At 40.6% G+C, this 22,473-nt stretch overlaps 1 protein-coding gene across 4 annotated transcripts in view; it reads left to right on the top strand.

Annotated features, from left to right (window-relative positions):
- The window catches only part of zanl (zonadhesin, like), a 37,440-nt gene extending 16,361 nt beyond the window's left edge, over positions 1 to 21,079 (top strand). For 2 of the 4 annotated variants that reach the window (XM_051429582.1, XM_051429581.1), the window contains exons 23-53: positions 118 to 261; positions 634 to 741; positions 1,780 to 1,949; positions 3,760 to 3,962; positions 5,396 to 5,540; positions 6,498 to 6,745; positions 7,721 to 7,898; positions 8,335 to 8,443; positions 9,972 to 10,066; positions 10,276 to 10,452; positions 10,793 to 11,001; positions 11,085 to 11,229; positions 11,470 to 11,567; positions 11,672 to 11,818; positions 11,938 to 12,102; positions 12,282 to 12,409; positions 13,025 to 13,296; positions 13,386 to 13,594; positions 14,501 to 14,645; positions 14,927 to 15,174; positions 15,256 to 15,385; positions 15,479 to 15,680; positions 16,107 to 16,268; positions 16,700 to 16,830; positions 17,342 to 17,544; positions 17,644 to 17,779; positions 17,957 to 18,094; positions 19,037 to 19,130; positions 19,333 to 19,377; positions 19,841 to 19,884; positions 20,934 to 21,079. In XM_051429582.1, the coding sequence (XP_051285542.1) occupies positions 118 to 261; positions 634 to 741; positions 1,780 to 1,949; positions 3,760 to 3,962; positions 5,396 to 5,540; positions 6,498 to 6,745; positions 7,721 to 7,898; positions 8,335 to 8,443; positions 9,972 to 10,066; positions 10,276 to 10,452; positions 10,793 to 11,001; positions 11,085 to 11,229; positions 11,470 to 11,567; positions 11,672 to 11,818; positions 11,938 to 12,102; positions 12,282 to 12,409; positions 13,025 to 13,296; positions 13,386 to 13,594; positions 14,501 to 14,645; positions 14,927 to 15,174; positions 15,256 to 15,385; positions 15,479 to 15,680; positions 16,107 to 16,268; positions 16,700 to 16,830; positions 17,342 to 17,544; positions 17,644 to 17,779; positions 17,957 to 18,094; positions 19,037 to 19,130; positions 19,333 to 19,377; positions 19,841 to 19,884; positions 20,934 to 20,989 (4,684 nt within the window). In that variant the 3' untranslated portion in view covers positions 20,990 to 21,079. The remainder of the gene's footprint in view (positions 1 to 117; positions 262 to 633; positions 742 to 1,779; positions 1,950 to 3,759; positions 3,963 to 5,395; positions 5,541 to 6,497; positions 6,746 to 7,720; positions 7,899 to 8,334; positions 8,444 to 9,971; positions 10,067 to 10,275; positions 10,453 to 10,792; positions 11,002 to 11,084; positions 11,230 to 11,469; positions 11,568 to 11,671; positions 11,819 to 11,937; positions 12,103 to 12,281; positions 12,410 to 13,024; positions 13,297 to 13,385; positions 13,595 to 14,500; positions 14,646 to 14,926; positions 15,175 to 15,255; positions 15,386 to 15,478; positions 15,681 to 16,106; positions 16,269 to 16,699; positions 16,831 to 17,341; positions 17,545 to 17,643; positions 17,780 to 17,956; positions 18,095 to 19,036; positions 19,131 to 19,332; positions 19,378 to 19,840; positions 19,885 to 20,933) is intronic. The other 2 variants (XM_051429583.1, XM_051429584.1) reach the window with 2 other exon arrangements.
- Positions 21,080 to 22,473: the final 1,394 nt, after the last annotated feature.

Below are 22,473 nucleotides of genomic sequence, written 5' to 3'. Positions count from 1 at the left end.
CTATTTTTGATAAATCCTCCCAACATTCTTAATGCTTTTGTTATCTTCCATTGATGATGCCCTGACTAATTTAAGACTCTTAAGACATCATCTCTTAATCCCGAGTTCTCTTTGTAGCTCCTACTACGACCAGATGTGTGGTCTCTGCGGTGACTACGATGGAAATCCAGACAATGACTTCATCAAACCAGATGGCACACTGGTGGGAAATGTCAATGACTTCGGGAACAGCTGGCAGACAGAAGAGGATGAGGATGACTCGTGAGTTTATGTGCATTATTTATTTATTTTTGCAATAATCTAAGAATTTCCCTTAAACGTCCTTGGAAATTCAAGCATGTGACTAAACTACATGTGACTAGGCTCATAGATGGACTACATGCATTCAGTTACTGGGAGTAATAAATAAATAAAACATATATTATATAAACAATGTGCATTTTTTTTTGTCTGTGCTCAAAATGTTCCATTGGTACACACTGAATTGAGACACAAATATGTTGCCAAAATTGTTATATACTTATAATGAACAGTCTAAATTCTTAATGACATAATTCTTGAAGATGAATTAAAAGAATGGACTTTTGATTTGAGAATTTGAACATGATCCTGTTGTCGTGTTGTATTGATCAGGTGTAGCCAAGGCACCAAGCCTGACCCGGAATGTGACCCCAAACTTCAGGCTGAGGTGGTGAAACCAGACAAATGTGGTAAAATCAAAGACCCTGCTGGACCCTTCAGGTGAGAAAACAGCCCAAATATTGACCTGCTCCAACTGTTGGGCGGCAGGTTGTTCTACTGTTTGGTCCTGAGCTAAAACCATTACCCTGCTGAGATGCAGATTCCATAACTGATTTCACTTAACAGACATAACAAAGATTTTTTGTGACCACACACCCATTCAGAATAACAACCCACCAGTTGAGAAAGCTGCTAGTCAGATAGTCCAATTGAGGGTTAAAAGTCACTAGAAGCACATTCATGCCATGTCTGTGGGGAAGTGTCAGGTTACAGCTATGTAGCAGGCCACAGTGGTTTTATATGGGGAGGAGGAGGGTCAGGGTTAGTTGGTGACGAAAGCTGCCCCAGCATACATCACCAGCCTCCAGATCAACCAGTAGTGAAATTCAATTGCCTTTCTAGTCGAAAAACTATATAACTACAGTCCATTTACCATTTAAGTAGTCCATTGTAAATTAATTCATGACCACACAATGTAAAATGACTTGTGTCCCTCAGTTGCTCAAAATTGGTAACCTAAAGCACTTTAATGGTTTACTGGTTGAACCCACTTGATGCTCAATGACCTGATAATGACTTGTTAACATTCACAAGGCGTGACCAATAGGAGGAGATACATAGAAAATCATAAACAAGTGTCTGTAAATCATTCTATTACACCTTACAAAGACTACTTGTTTATCTGAGGTCAGATTACGTATTGTTCTTGGAAAATCACATGAACAGCATTGGACTCTGAACCACATCTAAAGCAATGTGTTCTCTACCTACCTACCTACCCTAGGTTTAAGACACCTCACTGTATGAACTGTAATGACCCCAAATTTAATTAAATTCAATACCTAATTTTCCCACAATATCTCTCTCTCAGGTTACATTGTTGGATGTTATTGCATTTATTTCATATATTTATTTGTATATTTGTAATCTATATTTGTAAAAAAAGGAATAAGGAACTGTCCTTCACTGACCTTCCCAATATGTTGGACCACCTGCCTTCTCCTCCCCAAACTGAGCATGTTTTTTTCTCTGTTCCAGGGAGTGCATCAGCGTGGTAAATCCCACTCCATTCTTCCAGAGCTGTGTGTATGACATGTGTCAGTTCAATGGACAGCAGCATGTACTGTGTGACCAGCTCCAGGCCTACACTGATGCCTGCCTGAGCACCGGAGCCAAAGTCCACCAATGGAGGACTCCAGACTTCTGCCGTAAATCTTATTATTTATATAAATTTATATACATAGTATTTTAATATGACAAATGGAGGATCCATTGCAGGCAGAACTGGGCCCTCATTAAATTATTGAATAATAATAAAAAAAATTAAAATAGGCCTATTTGTGGAAAAAAATTTTAATATTTGAGTTACATAAAAGCTTTGTATTTGTTTTCTTCCTAATTGTCCTTGAAATAGGGTCAAGAACCCCCCAACCCCCAACACAAAAATGGTTTGGCCACTGATCAAAATTTGATGTTGTCATTTGAGTTGAAGTTCAGTAGGCTCAAAATATCTGGTCAGCACAAGTCCGGTGCTCAGAAAAGGAAAGAAAAGAGAAGAAGAAAATAGAGGCCTTAGAGATTTTCTAAACAAATATTTAAAAAAAGGTGGTGACGGTGAAGCTGGAACTAGTAAAGTCAACGTAGAGCAAGGTAAGAAACAGCGCAGCCAACGTTTACCAGCTTTGTAACGTAACCTAACAGGCCAGCTCTAATGTTAACGTCCATTAGCTTGTATAAAAGCCTGACACAACACGTTTTCTTTGACAGAAACAGTTGAGTTTGGTAGCTCCGTCAGAGAGAATGAGACAGAGAGGAGAGAGATCCAGCTGCAGGCAGGTGACAGAGAGAGTGATGCGGGAGGGGCCCGCTGCCCCGCAAACGGAGGGACAGAGTCAGGCTACTGGTGAGAGAGAAGAGAGAGAGAGAGAGAGAGAGAGAGAGAGAGAGAGAGAGAGAGAGTCACAGTGATGCGGGAGGGGCCCGCTGCCCCGTCGGAGAGTCTGAGCAGGATGAATCAGAGACTGATCACACACTTAATTTCAGCGATCCTGCATTATGGCCAACTAGAATGACCGACTCTGATAGAGTGAACCTTGTACGTGTGATGGCAAAACGAACGCCTTTCTCAAAGAGGGCAAAGGAATTGCCAGCAGATGCAGAGGGCAGGGAATTCCCAAACTATTTGACATATTCCACATCCCACAATGGAAGGGAAAAAATCGATCGCAGCTCAAAAAAGGCCTTATTTTGCCTATCATGCTTGCTGTTCTCCTTTGAAGTAGAGAAAAAGTCAACTAGTGCACTAAATTCCACAGATGGGATGAAAATATCGAATATAAAATAGAGAGGAAGAGCAGAGGAGAGGAGAGGAAGAGCAGAGGAGAGGAGAGGAACAGAAGAGGAAGAGCAGAAGAGAGGAAGAGCAAGAGAAAAGGAGAGATCTGGGCCCATCTAAGATTGTCTCTTCCTGGGCCCAGGCAAGACTGTCAGCTGGCCTGGTGGTCGGTAGTATACTATACTATACTATACTATACTATATATACTATTAAAGTACTTACTTTTTTACTGCAGTGAGCCACCAGGGGGCGATTGAGATGTTTTTGCTTTACTTTTGGAGAGCTGTCATGTTGTCCATCTTTATGTCGATGGTACAGTCATGTTTCCCTCATGTTTCCCTTCCCTTATTTTAAACCAAATCTTGATGTTTTCCAGAATTAGTTTTGCTGATTAAACCTAACCAAAATGTGGCCGTTACATGTGTGGATCTCAACTGTGCTTGCAGATTCTGGCAGTGATATGCCATCATAACGTACTGAAATACTCAGTGACTGAGTTACTTCCATACTACTGCACCCAAGTGTTCTTGTTCTTATCATCTTTTCATCTTTGTCCTAATCCAACTGCTTCTCCTGTTATCTATCCTGGTCTCTATCCTATGCTCCTGCTTATCTGCCCCACCTAAATCTAAACTGCCCTCCAACCGCCCTTGATTTGTATTCGCTCTGTTTCCCCATGTAGCCCTGGCCTGTCCTCCCAATAGCTCCTACTCCCTGTGTGTGAGTTCGTGTCCAGAGACGTGTCTGGGTGTGGTTGGACAGCCCGGCTGTGAGGATGTGTGTGTGGAGGGATGCGATTGTAATCCAGGCTTCATCCTCAGCAACGACAAGTGCGTGGCACTGAAAGACTGTGGCTGTGTGGACCCCAGTGGTTCCTACCACCCTGTAAGTGGGAACAACCTCCAAGGGACTTAAATCACAGCCCACTGATCCTGAACAAAAAATAAACTAATCTCATGCTCACTTTGCCATGAGGCTGAAGTCAGGATATTAAATGAGTGGAGATATTAAATTACGTGATCGCAACAAGAATAGTATCAGAAGCAAAGAATAATAACAGTGAGTGGTTCCATGGTTCATCAGGTGCAGGGATATGAGAAAATTGTGAAAGAGAGGACTGTCAATCATCAATTGTACAGCTTACTTGACATGACATCATCTGAAGCTAATGCTTGCTTAACCTTGATCCAGCACCTGCTTACTCCACATTACAGTCCTGTTGTGATGGCTCAGTGAACATTTCAAGTGTCCACTGCTCACTAAGAGTGTTGGAAACACAATCTGACCAAAGGGAAGGCAAACATTTCAGTGGCCTATCTGCAGAAAAACTGTTTTTGTTACAATGGTTTAACGTAAGAAGAAGGCAACTTATCAAATAAATGGTGTTTTTTAAACAGATGGATGTCACAATAGAGCATCAGCATCTCAGACCAAAACAGTCTTTTTTGATGTTCCAACTCTGCTTTGGTTGAAATAAATACAGTATTTAATTCACTGACGTAGATGAGAAAAACAGCCATCTATGTAAACAAAGAATACATTTTTCTACTTTGAGGTTGTGATAAAGGCAGACAGAGACACATTTTTCAATAGGCCTTGGTGTCACAGTACTTGCTTCTACTGTAGTTTAATCAGAGCAATTAACTGCAACATCCTTTGTTGGAGAATGGTTGGTTGAGGGTCCTTTTATGTCATCCTTGCTTGAATTTCACAACAGGGTACACATGGTTTATTCGTGTAGAGAAATGGGAGAAAACACAAATCGCATTTTAGGGGGGAAGCAGCAGTGACATGCCATAATGAGTTACTGGTGCCTGATAAATTATGTCATGTCTGTTTATTTTGTGGAAATGTCAGAAATGCACCTAAAACTTGCAAACTTGCAACATTTTAATAGAACTTAATACATTCCTTGTAAAAGCCTACATTAGAAAATGTTTCAAGGACATATACCCAACAATACTATTCTATTGTTTTAGTTTACCACCATGTAAGCACTTTAGATTCTATTGACATTTGGCATTTTGCCTTTATTTGACAAAATATGAGGTAGCATGTAGAAGATTATGTCCAAAAATGCCAGTTTGGGTTTTTAATGTGAAACTGGGCAGAGCTTTGTGCAGAGCAGCATGTACTTCACATCAGTTAAGAGACTGAGAGATGACTCTCAGTCTGAACATACTCAATAGACAAATGGGTTGTGTGATCTGACCTGGACGATGACGTTTTTGTGGAGGCTTTAAGCATTTTGATCTTGCACTGATTGTATTGTATCTGCCTGTACAATGTATAATTTACATTGTGTGTGTGTTTTTCAGGTGAGTGATGACTGGTACTTGAAGGGTTGTGAGCAGAAGTGTATGTGTAACAGTGGAGGTTTGATACAGTGTCACAACACCAGTTGTAAACCAACTACTGAGAGCTGCCAGCTACATGATGGAGAATATGAATGTCGTCCCCTGGGTATGTTAATAACACACACATATGCACACACACACTCTCTCTCTCTGTCTCTCTCTCTCTCATACACACACGACAAGTTGATAAGGTTTGAAGGAATAGGTCCTCTTCTACCATGGTCATTTACCAATTTGCAAAGTGGGCTATGCCCCAGACAAGGGGCCTCCAAAAGCCCTACGTGTATATTCCTAAATTAGTTTCTGTTTAATTGCAACACAGCAAACCTGGGGCAATGTACTGTATGATCTAGATGAGTTATTCAGAAGAATGTGATATGTTTACATCTACCTATTTATGATAGGTCCCCACTATTAATGAGTAATGGGAAGAGCCTTTTTTATATATTTGTTAATTTTATGAGGTACAAATGGTAAAGAATCCTGTTTTTCAGCCAATATGACAGAAAGAGTGCACTAAGGACAGACATGAACATCCGATAACTGAACATTCAGTGGCTATTTTCTCAAAATGACATTTTGTTTACACTCAAGCAAGAAAAAGTTCTGACTTTATTTGTTCGACCTGGTTTCTACTGAAAGAAAAATTAGAGAATATTTAATTGAGACACCACCTAATTTGCATAACCATGTCATGATACAAACAAGTCTAGTATGTGGATACATATAAATTTGCTTTATTTTTGGAAAATAATATTTTTTCCTGGGTGGTGCCTGGTCTTTTTTACTGGCCATTTTTACTTCTATCTAGTCTAGTCATGTCCAATGGTGCTGGGTTGTATTTGTGAACATCTATGTGAAAAATTGGCCCTTAATTTTGAAATAATTTGTCCTTGAAAAGTATTTGAAATACCAGAGACTGACAACCCTGCAGATGCAACAGTAGTTTAGATATTTTCAGCACATACCAGAGGAAGGTGTGAAATCAGTGTAATATGTCATTAAACCCCAATAGTTCACAATCTACACAGTTAAGAGTTAATTTCTTACCTCTCATGCTCAGGAAATGGTATCTGCTCAGTATCTGGTGATCCCCACTATACCACCTTTGACAAACACACCCACCATTATATGGGAGCCTGCTCCTACACCCTGACCAAACCTTGCAATGACTCCTCTGACATGCCATACTTCACCGTGGACACCCAGAATGAACACAGAGGAAGCAATAAGAAGGTTTCCTATGTCAGGGCTGTGGTGATCAATGTGAGCGGAGTGACTGTCATCCTCGGCAAGGGTCGCACAGTGCAGGTATGTTACCTTCTTTCACAGCAACTGATGCACTAAAGCAGTGGTTCACAAACTTTTACCCTGAGAGACTCCTTTTCTATCATTCAGTAAACTGACTACGTGACCTATATTTTATGGATATTTCATCTTCTTTTCAAAACTATACAATGAACCCAAACAGTGAACACAATAACGGCAACTGCACTTTTTATACAATTTTCTGTCTGTATTATGTATTTATTCACAACTTTTTAACAATCATACATACTTGTCTTTTGTTCTTCTTTCTGGACAAATTCAATGTTTTCTTGTTTCTGGCGCTTGGATGTTGTTAGGTCGGGAACCACTGCACTAAAGCTTTAGTTCCGCATGATAGATTTATTTTCTGTACCGTCCCCTTCATCGCATCTGTGGTCAGATTTAGTAATATTTAGTGCTGAAATTATGACTCAATAAACGATTAGTCCACTGGTTCCCAACCAGTTGGGACCCCCAATAGGGGTCGCCAGAGCTTCAGGGGGGTCACAAGGCCTTCTTGATTTTAAGGGGTGAAAGAAAACTTTACTAAATTTTCACTAAATTAAATTGTTATTTTTAAACTTTAGATTATTAAGATCTAAACTTTGAAGACCTGAACACTTGTCCTGCATTAGAAAAGAACACAGTTAAAACAACCAAAGAGCTCATAGAACAATGGCCAAGTGTCAGGGAGAAGAAATACTTGAATTTGTCAAAAAAAGAAGCTTGTTAAAGATGTTCCTAAAAATATCCAAAAAACTCATCTCTGATATCTCAATATTCACGGGAAATACTCGGGAACCAGTGTTTTGAACTGATGAGACAAAACAAGACATTTGAAGAAATCATCTAGGAGCCTGGAAAATTGTGATTAGCATTATTAAATTGGGGTTTTTAAGACATGACCACGGATAAGCACTGCTGTAAATGAATGCCTCAACATCATTGATGCCCATCATCAAAATAAATGTTTTTCAGGTCAATGGGACAGTGGTTGTCCCACCTGTCACCTCCATCAGTGGAGTGAAGATCTACTTGAGTGGAAAGTTTGTTGTCCTAGAAACATCCTTCGGGCTAAGGGTGCGTTTCAGTGGCGACCACCATGCTGACGTTACTCTGCCAACCACCTACAATGGCCTGCTCTGTGGCATGTGTGGTAAGAAACAGCATGATAATTTGTCGTGTCTCATTCCAGGATCTTAAAGCTGCAGTAGGTTTATTTTATGAAAAATAACATTTTGTTATATTTTCTGAAACTTTTCATTGTATCCTTTACGCTTTTGGTTGGTGGCTTGAAGATGGTTGACTGTTGAGTCTCATTCCCAGCATCGGTATTTTATCAAACTGGGAATGAGACTCGGCAATCAAGTCTTTGTTTCTAAGTCTTAACATGAAAATATCTTGTCATAATAATAAACTTTTCACATTATAACATTATTTCTTTTTCTGCCATGGTAGCAATACACTGCCATACTCCGACCTATGACTACCAAGCCAACCAAAATGCTATTCCCAAAGGCAACCCTGAATGTCTTTTTTAGCATGTTGACTAATCACTCTGTGGTGAGGCTTAATGTTTGTTGCCCCGGTAGGAAATTTTGATGGAAACTCCAAAGATGACAACTTGAAACCAGACAATACACCAGCTGCTAACACCAATGAACTGGGAGACAGTTGGCAGGTTCCTGACCCGCGGCCTGAGTGAGTCACACACAGAACTGCATTTTCTCTCTTGGGGCTCTGGTTAGCTCACCTGGTAGAGCTGGCGACCATGTACCAAGTTGCTGCAGCAGCCCAGGGTTTGAATCTAACCTTCGGCCCCTTGCTGCATGTCATCCCCTCTCTCTATACCCCCCTTTCCTGTCTACCTACTGTCACTATCCATTAAAAGCAAAGGCCAAAAAAATAACTGCATTTTGTTATGTCAATAAAACATACACAACTCTCTAGTAAATAATCTCTTTCCTTACTCTAATGGCAAAAAGAACAAGGCCTTATATTAGAGACAAACTCATCATTATTTGCCTGTTGATAAATTCAGGATAATATCCATTTCTACAGCGCTAATTCCATCAGCATCAGAGGAAAAATATTACATTCTTTATTTCCATACATAATTATTTCCAATTGCTTTCATTACTTTGCAGTTGTTGGGTTGATATAATAAAAACCTACCAGGAAAGGCAGGGTTGACTGCCTTAGGACTTTTAATGTGAAATATCTGCGGAGGAAGTGTTTCAGGAAGTGTTTCATTGACGTTGACAGGGTCTCAGCTGAAAGGAACCAAGGTTAATATACAGTAGCGTAGGCTGACCCTATTCAGCTAAACGTAGGAGGCAGGTTTATTTCTAATAACAAAGATTATTTATTGTAGACTGTTGTTGAATCCTGAACGTAGGTGATTGAAGAACCAGAGCTAACCAGAGCAGAGTACTCCTGGTCCACATTTCTTTTCCCAATAGTGTTTTTAATCCATTCATTTTACCTCCACTAGACCGTGAGTGGAGATAAAATGAAACTTATTTTAAATTACATTTAAGTAGTTTTTAATTTCATTTAAAATGTTGTTGTATTTTGATAGTATTATACGTTTTTTATTTCATTTTTTAAAATATTTCAGAGATTCCTCTGCACACCTAGAGGCAGCTTGAAAAACCAGTGGATTAGAGATCAGAAACTCAGAACAGCAGGCTTTTAATGAAAATTAGTATTGAGTTTCATTGTCAGTAACTTAACAGTGAAAACAAGAAAGTTAGAGCAACTGAGACTCATTTGTAAATGAAAACAGTATTTCTGAGCAGCAGGCCAGACAAAGTATTTCATTGTGCAAAGTGCACAATATATATATATATATATATCTCATCCACTAATCAGAAGTATTTATATCGTCTACTAATCAGAAGGTTGATCCCCAGCTCCTCCCGCTGCATGTCGAAGTGTCCTTGAGCAAGATATTGAAACCCAAATTGCTCCTGATGCTGTGTATCAATGTGTGAATGTATGTGAATGAATTAGTTTCTGATCTGATGAGCCTTTGCCATCACTGTATGAATGTGTGTGAATAGGTGAATGTGTTGGTGGTTGGAAAACTTGAAAGTAAAGTCCATATAGTTAATCCTTTGAAAAAAGTATAGGCTCGGCAGAGGTCATTACACAAACATACACACTCAAACACACAACAAAAATCACCACTCTCACCATTCTGACGAACCTTCCACCTTTCCCCCAGCTGTACCAATGGTGGAGGACAGGAAGACTGTGATAAAGAGGTGGAGGAGGAGGCCAAGAAGCCTACCAGCTGTGGCATGATCACTGATCCCAATGGTATTACACACACACACGCACACACAGTGCATCACATTGAGAATAACATTTTCCAGACCTGTCACCTGCATATATCCTGATCTGAATGATACTAGATACTAGATTTAAGTCAGCAGAATAGAGTATCCAAATTGTGAAGTGATAACTTAATAAAATTGTTTTTTGCATTCACGTCCACTATGTCTCTGTGTCTTTGATCTTGACTTTAGGTATCTTTAAACCCTGCCACTCTGTTGTGCCCCCCGAGCCATACTTTGGAAACTGTGTGTACGATATGTGTGCCACTGGAGGTCAAACCGTGGCTTTGTGCCAGGCCATAGAGAGCTATGCTGACATGTGTGCTGTTGCAGGAGTCCCCATCGCATGGAGAAACAATACCTTCTGTCGTAAGTCTGTGTGTGCGTGTGTTTGTGAGCCTAGGTCTGACAGAGGAAGCCGTCAGAGACACATTTTAGACTGAAGATCAATTAATTTGGAACAGCTTGTCCAATTGACCATTTCTAGTTCAGACCTTCCCTGATAGACTCCCTTCATTAAATTTGAACACATTTTGTAGATTATTTTTTTTGTAATATTTTGACACATTAACATGGAATTCATCAATAAGAAAACTCTTGCCAAAACTTAGAGTTGCCAGTGTGAGAAAAACATAATTTGCAGCATTGCATTTTACCTACCTTTAACATCTTCCAAATATCTGTTTTCCAAATGTCTTCCTCCCTGCAGCTCTGAAGTGCCCCCCAGGCAGTCATTACAACCCATGCGGCCCCGCTTGCCTGCAGCCTACATGTCAGGACCCTGCGGGCTCCGGTGGCTCCTGCAACCAGCCCTGTGTGGAGGGATGTGTTTGTAACCCCGGGCTTGTCCTTAGTGGAGACAAATGTGTCCCACTCACCGATTGTGGATGTACTGATGAAGACGGAAAGTACCGGCCAGTAAGTGTGCTTAGATGATTTTTTATAAATTTGTTTGTAAGAGAATGTGTTGCTTAAACATCTTTACATGCACTATTGTGTAGGTGGGAGACTCTTGGTTCACTGAGATGGACTGCTCGGAGCGCTGCAAGTGTAACACCAACCACAACATCACCTGCGAGCCTTGGCAGTGCAGCCCTGCACAGGAGTGTAAAGTTGTAGAAGGAGTACTGGACTGCCACTCTACAGGTAAACATTACAACAGACTGGATGACCAAAGATTCACTACCCTTGAAGCTCCACATTTTCAGAATAACTATTATCTGGTCATTTTCCATCTTAAAATACATCCAGATTGATTCAATTGAGTTTATAAAATAAATTGAGTATTATTTTTGTAGTTTTGTTTATCATTTCCCTTTGAGCCAATTGTTGATTAACTATCAAGTATATTTCTTACATTTCACTGAGCCTCCTTTCCCTCCTCAGGTACAGGAGTGTGTCACGTGGCTGGAGATCCCCACTACTACACCTTCGATGGTGTGATGCACACATTCATGGGTACCTGCACTTACACCTTGGTAGAGGTATGTGATGAACATCTGTCATGTTTGTGCCACTGGCTGCTTTGCCTGTTGTGCGGAGTGTGCCCAGCATAAAAAAATAACAATGTTTTAAATTATTTTTCTAGGTGTGTAACACTACCAAGGTAACTCCATTCAAGATAGTGGCTAAAAACGAGGAACGTGGTCAACCAGAGGCCTCTTATGTTCGCTCCGTTAAAGTCTATTTGCCTCATGACACTGTGGTTGAACTGCAAAAGAGCCGCAGAGTTCTGGTAAGGATAATTTTTCTGTTCTTTTAGATTGGATCATTACTACAGAAAACAGTGATGCTATACAGCATAGTGAAATTATCAGAGGCTGACTGATGTCTGTGTTCTCTGTTTTGTCTTAGCTGAACGGACGGCGGATGCGAACCCCAGTTTCCATTGACTTAGTCGGAGCCAAGGTGATATCCAGTGGATCTTACAGTCTGCTGGATACGAACTTTGGTCTGCAGGTGAAGTTTGACGGAGTCCATCACCTTGAGATCACTGTTCCTGGAGAGTACTTCAACAAGGTAGGAAAACATGAGCCAGTGTGTTTGTCAAATGTAATATCATCGATACGAAAGTATCATCCTAAATGTGGTTCGAAAATCTTTATTTGGATGAATGAATGAATGCAAGATGGAACCTTGTTGAGGTCCCTTGTGCATGAAACACTGTAATAACCCTGTCCCACCTCCCTGTTTTCCAGCTGTGTGGCATGTGTGGGAACTACAACCACAACTCCTCTGATGACAATCTGATGCCCAACAAGAAACCAGCCAAGGATGTGATTGAATTAGGCAACAGCTGGAAATCAGATGGAGACAGTGATCCTGGGTCAGTGGGTTCAGCCACGGGTAGTATAAATGTCATGAAACTCAGTGTTTAGTTTCTCTGAATTATTTACACATTCTGTGAGCATTTCAGTACATTTTCTATTGAGTATTTTATTCCTATCTCCAATAAAGGCAAGAAAACCTAATATATATATATTAGCACCCTTTCGAGATAATTCAACAGCACCATATTGGCTATTGCAGGCTGGATAAGTACAGTTAATGATTTAGCTTCCACAGTGCAGAGCTGCACTTTCCATTCAAGCCTTGCATCCATCACAGAAAATAAACTACATGCATTACATATACCATGTGAGGCAGCTGTGGCTCAGAGGCAGAGTTCGATCCTCAGCTCCTCCCGCCACACGTTGAAGCATCCTTGAGCAAGAGACTGAACCCAAAATAGCGCTCAATGCTATGAATCAGTGGATGAATGTGTATAAATAAGTTAGTTCCATTTGATGGGTGAATGTATATGTAGCGTTAAAGAACTTCAAGTGGTCGGACGACTACATAAGTACAGTCCATTTAGCTTTATCACTAAAGAAGGCAGATAACACTCAGAAAGAACACTGCAACATCCCAGAGACTGAATAAACCATTTTCTACCCTCTAGTTGTCAGCCAGACACTCGTCCAGACATCCACCCAAACTGCACCTCAGAAGAGGAGAAGCTGTATGAGACTCAGTGTGCCGCGGTCATCCTCTCTGACCTCTTCAAGCCCTGCCACTCTTTGTTGCCCCCTGAGGCTTTCCTAGGTAACTGCATCTACGACATGTGCGAGTATGACGGCATGCAGGCTACGCTTTGTGACAATGTGGAGGCATATGCTCAGGCCTGTCAGAGTGCCGGAGTAACCATCAGCTGGAGGAACAACACTTTCTGCCGTAAGTTAGAGCAACACTGACTGACCATTTAAACAAAGAAAAGCTTGTAGTTTTACTCCTCTCATCCTTAACTCTCTTTTTTCCTGCAGCCCTGCCCTGCCCTCCTAACAGCCACTACTCAGACTGCACCGCCCCCTGCCCCCCAACCTGCTCTGACCTCTTCCCCATCTTCTGCCACCTACCTCCAACCACCTGTGTGGAAGGCTGCCAGTGTGACGCCGGCTACGTCCTCAGTGACAACAAGTGTGTTCCCCTGGACAAATGTGGCTGTCTGGACTCAGATGGAGAGTACCATGATGTGAGTGGATGTGCAGAGTGTCAACGGGGTCCTAAAAAGTCTTAAAAAGCCTAAAATCTAATAATCAGACTTTTATGAATAACATATAGGAATATCTATTGTCAGAAATGGAATATAATAGTCATAGGTATGTTTTCATTAGTGTTGTCACCTGAGAATAAGAATCGTGTTTTAATTACCTTAGAATGAGACGTTTTTATCTACAGATGGAGCAGGTCCTCTTCTACAGAGGATGCCATGTTGAACCTGCATCTTTCTACAGTAGCTCAGAATGGACAAACCAAACCCTGGCTGTATATAGGGTCTTTTTCGAGTCAGTTTTGTGGCCACTGTAGTTTATCATGAAGTCCAACTAAAACTGACACTGCCAAGGACAAGGGCAGACTGCAGCGTATCATTCGATCCGCTGAGAAGGTGATCGGCTGCAATCTGCCATCCCTCCAGGACCTGTACGCCTCTAGGACCCTGAGGTGTGCAGGCAAGATTATGGCTGACCCCTCCCACCCTGGTCACAAACTCTTTCTAACACTTCCCTCTGGCAGGAGGCTGCGGTCCATCTGGACCAAAACCTCACACCACAAAAACAGTTTCTTTCCATCTGCAGCTGGCCTCAGTAACAAGACCCGGAACCCCCTTTGACACTGACTCTTATACCCACTCTGTATATATGCATTACATTAATTCACTCCCGTCTTCTGCACAGTTTTCTTTCTTTCTTAGCTTATTTATCTATATTTTAAAAGTACTTTATTTTTCTGTGTGATTTTTGTGTGATTTGTATATTTGTATATTTTATGCACCAACGCACCAAGTCAGGTGTAGGTGTAAAAACATACTTGGCAATAAACAATTCTGATTCTGATTCTGATTCTGATAAGTCTATTTTGTGTGGGTATGTGTGTGTAGGTGGGAGACTCTTGGCTGACAGATAAATGTGCTGACTCATGTACCTGTAATCTTGGAGGCAAAATCACGTGTAAGGACCACAGCTGTAATTCCAACTCAGTGTGTGCCCTGGACAAGTACGGAGACCTCTACTGCAAACCCACCCGTGAGTCCACCACTCTCAACAGCTTCACCTGTAATATCACAGCATGTTGTAACTGCTTGGCAGTGTACAGTTCAGAGATTTCAAACATTAAAAATGTCAGAAACGTGGGCTGGTTCACTAGAAAGCACCACAGTTCCAAGAATTTTGAACAGTAGCAGCTCAAGAACCAGAACTAATTTGGTGGAAAGGGGAGAGTAACTACCTTGGTGCACAATACAGTTCTGTATTGTTTTGGTCATTGCCCATTTTGACCATTCAATTTTTTTTATCATCCTCCCTAGAGTTCAACAAGTGCAGCGTCTCTGGGGATCCTCACTACCGAACATTCGATGGTTTCACCCATCACTTCCAGGGTCCCTACACCTACGTCTTGACTCAGGGCCACAACCTGCAGAACTCTATGATTCCCCTGGTGGTGAGGGGGAAGAATATCAGACGTGGGGGGAACAGGAAAGTGTCGTTCCTGGATCAGATGTACATTGACGTTTACGGTGTCAATGTTCGTTTCCTGCAGAAGAAGACCATCCTGGTCAGTAGTTTGCCTTTGTCAGATAACTTGCTGTTTTCTGTAGTAAAAGTATACACTGCAATCATATTGTATCTCCTCTAGGTGAACGGAGAGCGTGTTGCACCTCCTCTTAGCCCAGTTGGTGGTTTAACTATCACAATGAATTCCAGGCAGGTCCAGCTCACCACTGACTTTGGACTTACTGTACGCTTTGATGGCAACAGTCGTGGAGGTAAAAGAAGAGGAAAGCTCTTCCCTTACTAACTGGTCTCTTCTTTGGCTTATTTGTCAATTTCACTCCTCTGTCTTTCTCTTTGTGTATCAGAGGTCATACTGCCCAGCACCTACAAGAACTCTGTCAGAGGCCTGTGTGGTAACTACGACGGCATCACCAGAAATGAGTACATGAAGCCAGACGGGACGGTGGTCAGGGACCTGAACACGTTTGGAGAAAGCTGGAGAGTCAGTGACCGACAGGGTGATACACTGCAAATAATCAACCTTCCTCACACAGTCCACCTCCACAGGTAGGACCACAACCTGAGCTACTACTTTAGCTGTGAACACAGTCTCTTTAGATTTTGATATAGACCTTTTTCACAGCAGCCATTTTCACGAGAGTAACGCTAGTGCAGCATGGCACGCCGACAACACCAACACAGTTTAGAAAGAGAAAGTATTTTTTGTCTGTGTCTGTTGGAAAAGCAATAAACATGATGACATGTGATTCTGAATGAGACATTTGCCGAATTGTTCCATATTAAAATGCATTGTCTCTTCTTTGAAGGGAGAGATGTACACCCCTTGTAAACACAAGTGTTACCAAAGGCACTAATCAAGTTTCTGTTACATTTAGTGTAGCAGAGCTACTCTGTTTGACCTGCTGATATATCACTTAAATTCCGACATCAGGTTAGAAATGTCTTTTCATCCTTTCTACCCTTTGTCTCCAGGCGAGAGGTGGAGACTGATCCGGACTCAGGATTTGAGACATCAGACTGCTCTCAGTCTCAGCTGAATGACTACAACAGTGTGGCTCAGTGCGGAGCGTTGTCCGACTCCAAGGGACTGTTTGCTGCCTGCCATGCGACCCTGCCACCTAAAACCTACCAGGAGTGAGTAGCCTTGGAGTGTGTGGTCTCAGTGATTAGTCGATTTATCGATGAGTTGTCTGCTATTAAATTGACTTCCAACTGTTTTGATAAACGAGTAATGACTTTGAGTCCAAATACCCGATGTGAATATTTTCTGTTTCAGTAAACTGAGTATCTTTGGTTTGTGGATAAAAGATGCAAAGATTCTGAGCACGTCACTTAGGGTTTAGTAAACAGTGATCTTCCCTTTTTTTGTTACCATTTTCTGACATGTTATGGACCAAACAACTAATCAATTAATCGTGAAAATGATTGGCAGATTAATTGATCATTAAAATAATCGTCAGTCCCAACCATACACGCCTTGTCCAAATTGTCCCTGTATGAAGTAATGTGGTTGTGTGAGTTGGCAGCCTTTACTCACGCTCAGCATGTGTGTGTTTGTTCCTCAGTGACTGTGTGTTTGACCTGTGTGCTGAACGGGGCAGTGCAATTCTGCGTTGTGCTAGTTATGAAGCATATGCTGCAGCATGTCAGGAGGCTGGAGTCAAACTGGGAACCTGGAGGCAGCAGCTGGACTGTGGTAAGATTCTGAACACGCAATAAAATAACACTGCTTTTACATCACATGGAAATAATGACAGTAGAAAGAAGCATGCTAGAATGAGTACCAAACCAGTCTTTTACCATTTACCTCAAACCATGTGTAATTTTTGACTGTTTTGGAATTTACTAGCAGTTCGGTCGAATATTAGATGGCAGCCCTAGAAGTTAAAGACTTGACTTGACTTGAGACATGATGACTCGAATTACTTGTCTGTGTCCCTTAAAAGTTTTCAATTCAAATATTACGTATAATGTTGTCAACACTGGCATTAAAAGTGTCTGTGAACGTTACCTGGACCACATGACATGGAACTTGCTTGAAACTTGTGCAAAATGACTTGAGTCATGTCGGTACTATAAGTTCTTTGGGTGAAAACAACAAGAACAACTCATTTCATCTATGTCAAATACATTTCTACATTGCTTTATGTGATTTTCATCAGGCAATATCCACATCAGACTGACTGTGACTTTTGTCTCCCTCCTAGTCCTCAACTGTGACGCCAACAGCACCTATTCCTCTTGTATGTCATCTTGCCCCGCTTCTTGCGCCGACCTAGCAGCACCTTCCGGGTGTGACACCACTTCCTGTATGGAAGGGTGCCAGTGCAACACAGGGTTCGTCATGAGTGAGGGAATCTGTGTGCCATACCCTCAGTGTGGCTGCACCTACCTCAACAGATACTACCCTGTAAGAGGCCTCGAGGACCAGTGACAGCATGTGTGCCACTGTGTGATGATGTACTCTCATTTCATCCTCCCTTCTCGTCTCTCTTTCTCCATCCTGCAGCTGAAGGAGAAATTTGTGACTGAGGACTGTTCTCAGTCCTGTGAATGCACCAACACCGGCGTTGTGTGCCAACCTAAGACCTGCCAGGACAGTTACATCTGCACCATCTACGACTTTAAACGCGACTGCTACAAAGGTGTGTTTTTTAACGGAAGAGTTCTCCAAAATCATCTGCACAGAATCAAATGGCAACAAGCCAAGCACAGCATGTGTCTAATTAGCAGTGTTGGGCAGTAAGGCATTACTAGTTACAATATTGCAGTAATAACATTACTTTCCCCACTAAATAATAATGTCCTTTTTTATGTTGCAGCAAGCCCCTGCCTCAGTTACCCCTGTCTGAATGGAGGAAAATGTAAGGAGGCCAGTAACAACAGTTACACCTGTCAGTGTGCAGAGGGCTTTGAGGGCACAAACTGTGAGGTGGAGATAACACAGAGCGGAGGACTGGGTATGGCCTTCTCATCTGTTTCACCCTTTAGGAATTAAAACTACACACACTGTACAGTTTTGTGACTCGCATTGACAAAACCTGTTCACAGACATGTAAACTCCCGCCACAGTAGGTGTCTCCAGGAGCACATTCTCCCCATGATCACACAAAAAGATTCACATGGTGAAAAAAGAGAATACAAATAGAAACTATACAAGAGCAGTTAAATGTACAATATATAATTTCTGCCATCAGGGGGTCTCTGACGTCAAAACAATAACAAAAGACAAAGTTTGATGACTCTGTGAAGTAGCGTGGGAGTAGCTGTACACATACAGTACCCACGTGTGTCTGTGTGTGTGTACATGTATGAGGCAATATAAACTAATATAAGCATAATATAAATTGAAATGTAGTAATATAGTATAACATAATGTATAGTATAGTACAACAGTGAAGCACAGAATATAAAATATAATAAAGTATGAGCATAGTATATATAGTACAATGAATAATAAATTATCAAACTTCTGCTGCATACACTGTTAACTATTTAGCAAGATAGCTCTGATTGAAGCAGAAGGGTCATTCTTTAAATATACATACATATTTAGGAATAATAAAAAGACTTAATATCACAAAATTATATATATTTCTCATTCCTAATATATTTTCTATCTTTTCCTGACAGAAATGGGCTTCCATTGAGAGCCAAAGTTTTCTTTTTTCTTAAGTTATCTTTTTGGCCTTGTTGTTGTTGGCTTTATTTATAGAGACAGCTGTAGAGAGGCAGGGGGGGTGGGTGGAGAGAGGGGGGATGACACGCAGCAAGGGGCCGCAGGTCGGATTTGAGGCCGGGCCGCTGCAGCAACTCCGTATATGGGTCGCCGGCTCTGCCGACTGAGCTAACCGGGCACCCCCAAAGTTTTATTTTTTAAACTTTATTGTTATTTATTACAGAAACCAGGTGGGTTATCCTGATTGCGGTCCTGGTCCCAGTGGCTGTCATCATCATTGTGACCACCATTGTGTGTGTTAGCAAACGCAAAACCAAGTGAGTCTCAGCTCAGTCTGTGCTGTACAGATTATCAAAGCATTTGTTTGTTTGTATGTGTGTGTGTGTGTGTGTGTGTGTGTGACCTGGTGACTGACATTTGCAGAATGTCCAGACTGACATTCCCCAGCGTAAGGACACTGCTGCTTCTATCCTCCACTAAACAGACAAAATACACTCTTATTAAAGCTTTTCATTGCAGGTCACATGTTTATGTAATTCAGAAGCAGCAGTCATCTCACAGTGGGTGAGAGAAAATTACAGATTCACGATCTTATTGGGAATTTCTGGGAGCATTCTGTATCAGCACTGGGAAGGGAAGGGTTGATTCACTGACTGCCTTCTTTACTCTACTTTGGACTTTTTCAAAATCCTCTCTACTCTTACCTAGGGCTGGGTGACAAAAACTCAGATTTTGTCATTTTTTTCTTCTTAAAAAAAAACAAACTAAAACAGACACCATATCTTTGACGATGTGAAACACCACTTATCACTGCGCCCCCATCTTTTCATATGGGATTCTATGGGAAAATGATTCTACACAGTCTGTGTAGATAAGTGACTTAAAGGGATTTGGGCTTGTTTTACAGAGCATCCATAGTTTAAATCTCAATTTTTATTTGTCGCCCAGCCCATTTGTCACTCTACTCTCAACTGCAGGCAGAAATGTGCTATTGGTCAAATTTAATCCCGGTTCTTTCACTACACAGGAAAAAGAAGATAACGGAGAAAAAACTCAGCATGAAATCAACAAGTAAGAATTATCATGATTGTTAGTGGAAACTAAATATGAGTAAAACTCAAAAGAACAGCAGTCAGTACTAAAACCACATTTAAAAATAGCTGACTGTTGTTTTTTTGACACAATAATGTCCGCATGCAGGGTTCAACCAGGCTTTGCAGAGTGTGAATGAGTTCACAGAATATAAAGTTTTTAGAATTGACCCTACGTTTTGCTAATGTTCGCTAACTTAAAATGTGACTATATATATGATATATGTTGCCTTTGCTCAACTGTTACTGGAACATAATGCAAAAAGGGGCGGGACTTAGTAATGGTCAATTGGACAAGTTGTCCCCAATTAACTGTTTTTTTTAAATGTGTCCCTGAAAGCTGCCCCAGTCAGAGTCAGGCTCACAAACATGCATGCTTACACAAACTTACTGGGTGCTAGGCTTTTGAGGATGGTTAAAACCAGACTTTTTAAGACCTGAGTTAATAGTTAAAATATAAGAGGCTGACCCACATTTTGGAAGGCTGATATCATTGTCTGATATTGACCACAGCAGATATGCAAATAGAATAGCATATTTGAAGATATGCAAATAGAAGAAGCAGTAGAGAAATGTATTAAAGGCTACATTTAACCTCTGTTCATCTTAATTCAAATTTGAAATGTATTTGTTGTATTTTATTTATATAATTTATATTTGCTGTAAAGTTTACTTGTTAGAATGTATTATTTTACATATGATCTTAGTGTCATCCTTGATCATTTGTCTTTGTTGGGTACCTCTTTATTTTAAGAATCTGTAATCTCCTAATAACCTCTAAATAATTCTCCAGTATTAATTACAGAGAAAATACAAATACAAAGTTCTGAGACCATTTGAGTTTAATTAGTTCTGTTGAGTTTATAAACCAGTTATTTATTTACATAGGAGTCATAGAAAGTCAAATTTAGTCTGCATTTGTGTTGTAGACAGATTTCACATTTCTGCCCATTCATCTGTGAGCATCAATATCATTACTAATAAACGGTATTTGTGCAGCTCTAATATTGATCCTTTTTTCTCTTTTAGGTGTACCATATAAAAACATGGATGAGGGAAGAAATGATAAAGTGACTACTATGTGATGACAGTTTTATCTGAATCAAACAAACACCTGATATGAGGCGAAGTTCATTCAACATGCCTGAGAAAAATAAAACACTGTAAGAAATGAAGGAAGTAGTTTTTGTTTTTGAGTGTTGTGAATATATTATAGGTAATATTATATATTATGATATAATATTGTTCATGTGCCCGTGTTTTGCTTTTTAACTTATGCTGTTCAAAATTTAATTTTAGGCAGATACAGAAAGTGCAAATCTCTCTGTGTATCCTTTAAAATGTATATGTATTTTTGGAATGAAACGTGCAAAGAAAAGAAAATGTGTTTGAAAGTGCGTTTGTCTGTTAAAAAAACATGATAGACACACATTCTCAGGCAAGCATGTTCCGTACATGATGAATTCTAATGACTCTGAGGTTCCATCTAGCACCACTACCAGCTCAAAATGTATACTCATCAGATACTGTATCACCAAATACTTGAAAGGGAGAGTATGGAGAGGATGCTACAACCAATAAGGTTCATGTGACAGTCAGAAACAGCTGAAGGTTTACCTGCTTTTTTGCCATCCATGTTCTACCCTTTCTAGTTTTAAGAAAGTAATCCGTGTAATAGCACACAACCCAACTGTCCTTGAAAAATAGTTCAGCTGTCTACAGCAGTGGTTCACAATCTTTTTCTATAAGGGACCCCTTTTATATCATTGCACAAACTGAGAACCCCTTACTAAGTGACATTTTATGGATTTTCTACAGTATGAAACTAATAAACTGTACAATAAACCCAAATAGTGAGCACAATAACTGCAGGAAGTTGGTGTAAAACCAGTGGTTTGGATGAACTTTGAGCAGATTATTTCCTGTAAATATTACATCAGAGGTAAAGTTACTGATGGTTTTAGAAACTTGTAATACAGCTATAGGTCTGCATTGTGTATTTTGCAACAATCACACATTATATCTAAGCAAACATTTCATTTAGTTTTTTCCACAGAATTAGACAGAATGCGATACAGGCCTATAATGTATATTTTGGGGTTTTCTTAAAATCAAGGCCTCACAACCCCCTGTGAAGCTTTGGCAACCCCTAGTGGGGGTCCCGACCCCCAGGTTGGGAACCACTGGTCTATAGGAGTATTTGACAACTTGGGAATGAATGGTTCTGACCTTTTCAGTGGACCTCCACCGTGCCATTGTTATGCCAATGATGATTTAAAAAGACCTTTGTGGCTTTACATTGCTCACAATGTTACTTGCTTTGCAGATCGTACTGGTCCCTTGAGAGTTAACACTTGAGAAACTATGGAACTGATGCAGTAGTATGTGGGTTGAATATATGCATATTAAACACAGACTACGCAGAAATACTTTGTCATTAAAGTAGGAAGAAAACAAGAGATCCCAAAACACGTTACTTGGGGAAATTCATCAAACATCTTCCACACATATTGAATATCACTCAAAACATTTGTAAGGAGGTTCAATAAAGAGGAATGAAATGAAGAGG

This window comes from Dicentrarchus labrax, unplaced genomic scaffold, assembly GCF_905237075.1.
Source record: "Dicentrarchus labrax unplaced genomic scaffold, dlabrax2021, whole genome shotgun sequence".
Taxonomy (NCBI): Eukaryota; Metazoa; Chordata; class Actinopteri; family Moronidae; genus Dicentrarchus; species Dicentrarchus labrax.
The sequence above is the reverse complement of the archived record's forward strand: the minus strand, read 5'-3'. Positions and strand labels throughout refer to the sequence as shown.